Raw genomic sequence first — 8,987 nt, 5'->3', positions numbered from 1 at the left:
GAGGGGTTGAGATGCCATTTAAATGCTTAAGAATGATGAACTCTTAACACCGCATTTTTAGCGAACTGCTTTCGTAACTAGGTCTTCTTGACTAGGGAGGTTACACATTGGGTGCCCAAAGTTGGGTAGTGATGAAATGGACATGAGCGGTAGAAGATGAATGGATCCTCAAAAAGCGGGTGGACAAAAGCTTGGGCAGCCCTAGACGCCCAAGCTTTGGACACTAGATGAGTTCAACCAATAAGCTAAAGCCTTCCTACTCACAAGCATGGACCCATGACATTTTCTTCCGAGCTATATGTAAGCAAACGAAAATGAAGTTTCCATAGACCCTTAAGAGGGCTAAAAACTCAGTCTGTGTTTGACATAGAGGGCAACAGTGGTTCCACCACCTTGTTTGAGCTACTCGGAGTCCACATTTCTTCTGTATGGTCCAAGTTTTGTCTGTGGAGAGTCTCAAATCGAACGAGCTTCCAAAACCTCTGGAGCTTTGAAAATTTGAATTGCTTGCGTAGAGCAGTGGTAGCCTATAAAGACATGCATTAAGCAGCTAGCTTCTATCGCTGTCGTATAAGCCACTGATCGGTCGGTTTGTTGGAGGAACTAGGCGAGGCTGCTGTGACGGGAATTGGGTGTGCGGCATTCACTGCGCGGCGTGCTGATCGGCAAACGAGCTGTGTAAGAGGTGGGCAGCCACACACTAGCGCAGCCGCTGAATGAGTTTTTGTTGTTTGGGTATATTGCTGTTGTGGAGGAGGAGGAGGAGGAGGAGGAAAGGCGAGCGGAAGGGTGGTCGCATGGGCTCGTTGTGGAAGTATGTGTGTGGAGTCTGTGTGTGCGCATGAAACCGTTGTATGGACGCTTGACGGCGAGAGGGGTAATGGGCTTGAGGGGGACGACAGTGCGGTGGACTAGCGTATGGAAGAGCAAGCTATGGGCCGCGGTGTGCGGACATAATGCGTATGTTGCATCTGTAATCAAACAAAAGTTTTTGTTTCAAGATCGAGCAAGCGATAATCCTTTGCGCCGTGCGTCGTTTTGGGGTTTGATCGTTCATGTGCTTCCATCTTCCGTCGTTTTTTAGATGCTCTTTCCGTCTTGTGCTTCTTGATTTTATCTGAGCTTCTTCATTGTCTTGCCACAAGCAGATATTATCGCCTGAGTTCAACTCAAGCGAATGCTGGTTGCTCCAAAACGCTCAAGAGGGAAAGCTTGCATCCTTGCAGTTCGTGCTTCTTGATCTCAGATATGGAATGTGTCGACATATTAGATGCTTGGACGCCTTCCAGTTTCGGTTGGATGAGTCCCAGGTTATCCTTCTCTGAGAACTTGGCTATAATTGACAAGATGTCCCCAGAGAAGCGCAAGAGGGATCATACAATTCCCGATGATTACGTCTCAGAGTTCGAGTTCACAAATTCTGTGAGCATAGATGTGCTTTCAATTGTGGACAAAATGTTACCTGCGGAACACCTCTTTCTTGAAGGCAAGCTGCTTCCTTTTGCTGCGCGGCCCCCTCCATGTCTCCGGGAGGAATCACCTAGAGCACTAGTAGAGAAGGAAGAAGTCGCTCCATCAGTCGAACAAGATGCATTTCGGTCGGCTATGTGCAGGCAGCACTTAAGGAGCGATAACGAGAATCCTTGCCGCGCCTCTACGACTATCGAAGGTGCTCGAGTTGATACTGTTTGCAGCTGCATCGACCTCGACATTTCCTATTGCTCTGCTCCCTCCGCATCATGCTCGTACCCCCCCACAAGTACTCCAGCCTCTCCCAAAGTTTCGTCCAAATTCTCTAGAAAACTCAAACATCTCTTCAAGCTCAAGAAGTTGCAAATTCCCACGGTTAAGGATGTGCCGTCAGTTGAGATTGTTAGGGAGAGTACAGTTTACTCCAGCTCATTCTGGCCTTTCACTAGAAGCACGTCCGGTAGGGATCAGGGCCAGAGGACGTGGTTCCTGCGAAGCAACTCTGCTGGTGAAAGCAAGGCATCCAGCTCGTCCTGGCAGCCCTCTATATGCACTCCTGCAAGCAAAGCTAAGAATTGCAGCTCCAGAACACGTTTGGCTAACCTTCAAACGCCTCAATCCGAAGGAGGTGCGCAGAAAGGTTTGAAGTCAGATCAGCACCTTCTTTCGAACTCCGATGTTCAGACGAGCGGCAGAAGTCAGTGCTTTCCAGCATTGCTGAATTGTGGAACAGGCTGTGTAGATGTTTCTTCAAAGTTCACCTCCTTGCCTACCCCGATGCACTCCCCTCCATCTTTGCATACGCCTACGTCTGTCAGATCAGCCTTGCAACCTAAGAAAGGACTGAGGGCAAACCAGGGACAATGCAATCCTGCTGTAACTGAGGATTCTTCTGTGCAAGATAAAGAACCCATTCTGGGTTTAACCTCCAAAACAGCTAAGCTGAAAGTACGGAATGCTAGTCCTGAAAGACCTTCAAAAGGGAGCCCCAGCAATCCTACAGGGAATTGTTATGGTGGGATGCCGGGGAGAAGAGGCAATAGCTTCAGTAATGGGGACAGAAGGGCTATGCAGGATATGGACAGAGGCAGAATTGGACAGAAAACTGTTCTGAGACCACATGAGATTTTGTGGAGTCGAGAGGTAAAGCAAGCATATGAAAGGCCCAATTCTTATATTTCTCGCGGAACGGTTACCCCTATATTGAATGTTCCGATGTGCATTGGTCCTTTCCCAAGAAGATCAAAGTCACCTTCAAAGTCCCATAACGCTACTTTCGGAAGCTTATTTTCAACAGGGGAGAGCGCTGCTAGGGCTTTTCATGTGCTTCATGAGAGTCAATTTGGAGCATGTATGAGTTGAAGTTTCCCATCATTCTTTTCACCTGATTATTATCATAATATAATATGTGAGCCATTTACTCTTTTCTATACTATTTTTTAGCCTCGCTCTTAAAGCACATTGGGGTGATTTTTGTGTCAAGCTTCACTTCCTAGATTTAGGGTATCACTTCCCACTAAATAGAATATTAATTTCTCTTGAAGATGTTTGACACTCAACTACTACATTATTTGACCGTGCTACATCATTTGGCCGTGCTTCTTCCCATAGCGTGGCTATAGTGGTTCCATCACCTTGCTTTTCTTGAGGTAGTTTCACCATTTTCATTATGAACACCGTGCATAACACACAAGCTCCTCATACAGTCTCTTACAGAGAATGACCAAAATCATGAATTTATAGCACTCATGATTACCACACAAAGTTTCATGACTTCAAATTCCATGAAAACCAAAATAAATTACACGATAAAATATGCATGGGATTAATGGTGTACAATTGAGGCCTCATCCTCTCTCAGGATAATTTTTAACTTTATTTCCAAATAAGAGATACAAGACTTGACTCATGGATAGAATTGCTAACACCCAAACTTGCATGAAGCATTTAATAAATACAACTTAAATATATAGGAACCTCATGATCATAGTTCAACTACTTCCAATGAAATAAAACAAGCAGAGGATCCCAAGAAGAGTATCTACAGTGTTGGAGAATCCTCCAAAATCCTAAAGTGGAGGTCTAACCCAAAAGGTAAGAGTTAGAGAAATAGTCATGAGCTAATCATATAGCTATCAAACTTAAGGGAAACAAAACCTCATGCAAGATTATATTTGTTTAGAGCATTACATAAGCGAGGCTAATCTACATGCATGCATATCTAAATATATATAAAAACCAACACCAATTCCATTAATTTTGGGTTGGTATGCTCTTCTCAAAAAAAAAAGTTACTTTCAAATAAAAATTGAGTAAAAATGAAACCATCTAAATAACAAATTAAAAAGATAAAGTTCTTCAAAGGTCAACTAATTTTGAGAGCCTTTTAAAGCAAATACAAGTAAAAGTGTGGAACGAGTTGATGAAATTACATAAGATTAATTTAACGCAAGTCAAGGCTTTAATATCACAGAACTTAATATTAGTGTTGAAGCCTTCTAAGAAAACACTCTCAATTCCTAAAAACATGATGATTGCTAGACTTTGTTGAGATATCAAGCTCTACCCCCGATATATCTCCTGGATGACTATCATTTATGTCACTGCCTATGTTAGTTGTACTCGTGGTGTAGTTAGACTACCACGTATGTTTTTGGTTTGGGTTCACATATGAACCACGTATTCTAGGTTTTGACATATAGGGTATTTCCCTCTTCTATTGTATTGTTGTTGTGTGCAAAAGTGAAGAAAGGCTTCACCCTCCAACCTTGTGTCCTCTCTCTTTTGTGTGTTGTGAAGAAAGCTGAACTTGAGTCTCCTATCTCTCTCCCTATTTCTTTACATGGTATCAGAGCCTTGTTCGTGGTAAGGAGCTTAAGAAAGCTAGCCAAGTTTGTGGTGTCCTGGTAAGAGGACCAGTGTAGCTTCCCTATTTCGAGTTTGGGAGCAAATCTCTGCAGGTAGCACAGCCAGAAGTGCAGGAGTGCACTGCTTCAGATTGAGAGGCCCTTCGTGGTGCAGCGAGAGCGCAGTATATGCTGCGGCCTGGTGACTTTATTTTTCTGATTTGAGGCCGTTTTGGGGCCCGTTTTGAAGGCGGAAGTTCTTCGCAGGCACTCAGAAAAAGGCCCTGTTTTTGCTGTGCGACCACCGCGCGGCTAGTCGGTGGAAAGGTGCCACAGAAATTGCATCGTATGCCTATGTGCAGAGATATTGGGATTTGCAGATTCATGCCTGTTGCCTGTTGATGCAAAATCATCACGAGGAAGTGACTGTGTGGTGAAATACCACTTTCGTCAGTGTTGCAGATCTGCCCCTGTGAGGCTTTTCGCAGAAGTTTTGCTATTTGCCCTTCTGAGGCATTTGCTGTGTTTACAGGTTGCTGTTGCAATTCGTGATTTGTAAAATGTCTGAGAATCTGTCTACCATTGTCAGTGAGAAGCTTGACAAGAACAACTTCCAAGCATGGAAGTTCAGGATGACAAACTTCTTTATGGGAAAGGGAGTTTGGGATTACATCAGTGGTGAAACTGCAGAACCAGTTTTGGGTGCTGCTCCCACTCCTGCTGAATTGAAGGCCTTTAAAGAATGGCATGAAAAAGCCAGAAAATGCCTGTATTGGCTGTCCGTTAGCATTTCAGATTCTATGATTGTGCATATACAGATCTAGAGATGCCTAAGGAGGCATGGGATACATTGGTGAAGCTGTATAGCACAAATACCAAAGCACGAAAGATGCAGCTAAAGCAGGAGTTGCACAATGTGCAAAGGAAAAATTTGAATATAAATGAGTATTCCTTGAAGGTGAAAGGCCTTGCAGATTCTCTTGCCTCCATTGGAGCACCTGTTGATGATGAGGACTTAGTGTCCGTGACCTTGAATGGTCTTGGGAAAGATTATGCACAATTTCGGACATCCATTGGAGTCCGTGAAACATTTCCTGATTTTCAGGAACTTATTGCTCTCTTGCTGAGTGAAGAGCAAAGGAATGGTGGTTCAGCCACCTCAACTTCTCAAGAGACTGCTTTCTACTCGAATACAGGTAGAGGCAGGGGTAGAGGAAGAGGCCGTTCTGGTGGCCGTGCAGGAAATCAGAACCAACAGCAACAACAGGAAAACCAGTCCTATGGAGGAGGACGTGGTAGTTCTAGAGGCAGGGGGAGCCAAAGAGGCCGTGGTTCATGGCAAAGGATCCAGCAAGTAAATAGCAGCACAGAATGCTATTATTGTGGAAAGCCTGGACACAAGGAGAATACATGCTATAAAAAACAGAATGACATCAAAAGTGGGAAGTTGCAGCAAAGCAACTATGCATCATCAAGTGGGCATGGTGACGACAGAAATGAGCACCTTTTTGTGATGCAGCATATGGTTAACTCCATGTCAGGAGATGCTGCAGCTTGCAATGATGTTTGGTATGTTGATTCAGGTGCCTCTAACCACATGACCAATCATGGTGAGTGGTTTCATGATGTTAGAAATTTGGATAAGCCAGGTTATGTTGAAACAGGTGATGATACTGTGCACCCAATTACGCAGGTTGGTAAAGTGCCATTGGCTATGCAGGATGGCAAAACGAAGTACTTGGCAGATGTACTTCATGTTCCAAAAATCACTAAGAACCTGGTTTCAGTTGGCCAGATGGTTGAGCAAGGTCTGCAGGTTAGATTTAATCCTGATGGATGCTTTGTTGAGGACCTGAAAAATAAGTGCCGCTTGGTTGCAAAAGGCAACAAAAATGGTAGAATGTTCACCTTGGATGTTGATATGCCTGAGGTGAAAGCTGCTATGTTTGCGCATGGGAGAGGTGTCATTGCAGATATTGAGATATGGCACAAGCGCATTGGGCACGTGAATATACAAAGGCTGAAATCTATGCAAACGAAAAACATTGTTGCAGGTTTGCCTAAATTCAGAGTTGAGGGAATGCAAAAGGTATGTGAAGCATGCCAAATGGGTAAGCAGGCCAGACATGCATTTCCTAAAAATGCTAAGGTGAGCAGAAGACCTTTGGAAGTGATCCATTCAGATGTTTGGACAACCAAAGCTGCTTCTATTGGTGGATGCCATTATTATGTGACGTTTATTGATGACTACACAAGGAAGGTGTGGATTTATTTTATGAAGCACAAAAGTGAAGTGTTCAGCCATTTCAAGGCTTTTAAGGCCATGGTTGAAAAAGAGAAAGGTGTGCATATTAAAGTGCTAAGATCTGATGGAGGGGGAGAGTACTTTTCAGAAGAATTTTGTGAATATCTGAAAGAACAGGGAATTCAAAGGAAGTACTCATGCAGGTCTACCCCTCAGCAGAATGGGGTTGCAGAAAGGAAGAACAGGCATATTGCAGAAGTAGGACGGGCGATCCTAAATGAGAAAAACATGCCTGATTATTTTTGGGCTGAAGTAGTAGCAACTGCTGTTTATATTATGAATAGAACCCCCACTGCAGCTGTCCATGGCATGACGCCTGAAGAAATGTATACAGGCCAAAAACCAGATATTTCTCACTTGAAGGTATTTGGTTGCATACCTTATGTTCATGTTCCTCATGAGAAGAGAACAAAGCTGGATCCAAAGGCAGAAAAATGCATCTTTATTGGATATGCTCAGCACCAGAAAGGGTATCGCTGTTATAACCCTTCCACCTGCAAAATGCAAGTGAGCAGAGATGTTGTTTTTGATGAAATGAGCAGCTGGTATGCACCAACTATTATGGTAGGAGATGCAGATGCAGGAAATGGGAATGCTGCAATAAATGCAGAGCAGCAATCTCAAGCCTTGAGTGGACCCAGAGAGTCCTCTACTAGTGGATCTAATGCATGGACAGGGAGATTGAGATCTAGTGAATCGTCGCATGGCAGTCCTGATAGTGTTGTGCAGGTATCACATAAGGGAAAAGAAAAAGTGGACCATGCTCCAGTATTTGATGTGTCTGCTGGTAGCTCTCATGTTGCAAGCGGCTCTGAAATGAGCCTTGATGAGGAACTTGGGATTCCTTCTGTTGTTACACCTGGTGCAAGGAAAAGCAGGCATGATTTAAAGACGCCTGCAACTGATCCAGTTGTACGGAGGTCCACTCGTATTAAGTATCCAGTTGACAGGCTGAGATATGATGGGTATACAGCACATCACTATGCTTATATGGTCAACGTTCTAGAGGAGCCAGAGCCCACATGTTTTGAGGATGCAGCAGGGCATAAAAATTGGGAAGCAGCTATGGATGAAGAGATGGCTGCCTTGGATGCAAACCACACTTGGGATTTGATGCCTTTGCCTCATGATAAGAAGGCTATTGGCTGCAAGTGGGTTTACAAAGTAAAGCACAATGCTAATGGGTCTGTTAGCAGGTACAAGGCAAGATTGGTTGCCAAAGGTTTTGCACAGACATATGGAATTGACTATGAGGAAACTTTCAGCCCAGTTGCAAGGATGGCAACCATGAGAGCAGTAATTTCTATGGCTGCTGCAAAGGGATGGTCTTTGCATCAGATGGATGTGAAAAATGCCTTCTTGCATGGTGATTTGCAGGAAGAGGTTTATATGATGCAGCCAGAAGGTTATGAGGATAACTCACACCCCGACTTTGTATGCAGGTTGCGCAAAGCCTTGTATGGCTTAAAACAGGCGCCGAGGGCATGGTCAGACAAGATAGGGCAATATCTTGTCACTATTGGATTTCAGATTTCCAATTCAGATTTTTCACTTTATGTGAAAAGGACAAACAGAGGGATTGTGCTTATAGTCATCTATGTTGATGACTTGATTATTACAGGTGATAGTGATGCAGACATTAATGAAGTGAAGCTGCTGTTGAAGCAGAAATTTGAGATGAAGGATTTGGGAGAGCTGCGTTACTTCTTGGGCATTGAGGTTATTAGATCCCCGAGTGGGATATGGCTGTTGCAAAGGCAATACGGTTTGGACATGCTGTCCAAATATGGGATGACAGGCTGTAAGCCTATCTCTGTTCCATTGGAGCAGAATGTGAATCTCAATGCAGAGTCAGGTGAGCTTCTTGAAGATATTACTATGTACAGGCGCATAGTAGGTAGCTTGATTTACATGACTATAACCAGACCAGATTTGAGCTATGCTGTGGGACTGGTGAGTCAGTTTATGCAGGCACCAAGGAAGCCACATTTGGATGCGGCTAGGCGCATACTGCGGTATGTGAAGTCCACATTGCATTATGGACTGTTTTATGAAGCTGGGTGTGCATTATAGGTACATGGATACACAGATGCTGACTGGGCTGGTAGTGTCTCAGACAGGAGATCTTCTAGTGGTTTTATGTTTTCCCTTGGGAGTGGTGCCATCAGTTGGAGCAGCAAGAAGCAGCCAACAGTTGCCTTGTCGAGCACAGAGGCTGAGTACAGGGGTGCAGCAATGGCTGCATGTGAGGTAGCTTGGTTACGGAAGCTACTTGGAGATATGGGACAGTCAGTTCATGCAGCAGTTGTCATTCATTGTGACAACATTAGCAGCATCATGCTTGCTAATAACCCAGTTTATCATGC

The 8,987-nt window shown here is 44.2% G+C and overlaps 1 protein-coding gene across 1 annotated transcript; it reads left to right on the top strand.

Annotated features, from left to right (window-relative positions):
• Positions 1-828: 828 nt before the first annotated feature.
• On the top strand, positions 829-2,832 carry LOC147885098 (uncharacterized). The gene is made up of 2 exons (XM_087397267.1): positions 829-960; positions 1,149-2,832. The coding sequence occupies exons 1-2, from the start codon at positions 842-844 to the stop codon at positions 2,830-2,832; spliced, it is 1,803 nt and encodes a 600-aa protein (XP_087253393.1). The 5' UTR covers positions 829-841.
• Positions 2,833-8,987: the final 6,155 nt, after the last annotated feature.

This window comes from Dipteris shenzhenensis, chromosome 26 (genome assembly GCF_047967505.1).
Source record: "Dipteris shenzhenensis isolate YYH24624 ecotype China chromosome 26, Dip_SZ_1.0, whole genome shotgun sequence".
Lineage (NCBI taxonomy): Eukaryota > Viridiplantae > Streptophyta > Polypodiopsida > Gleicheniales > Dipteridaceae > Dipteris > Dipteris shenzhenensis.
The sequence above is the reverse complement of the archived record's forward strand: the minus strand, read 5'-3'. Positions and strand labels throughout refer to the sequence as shown.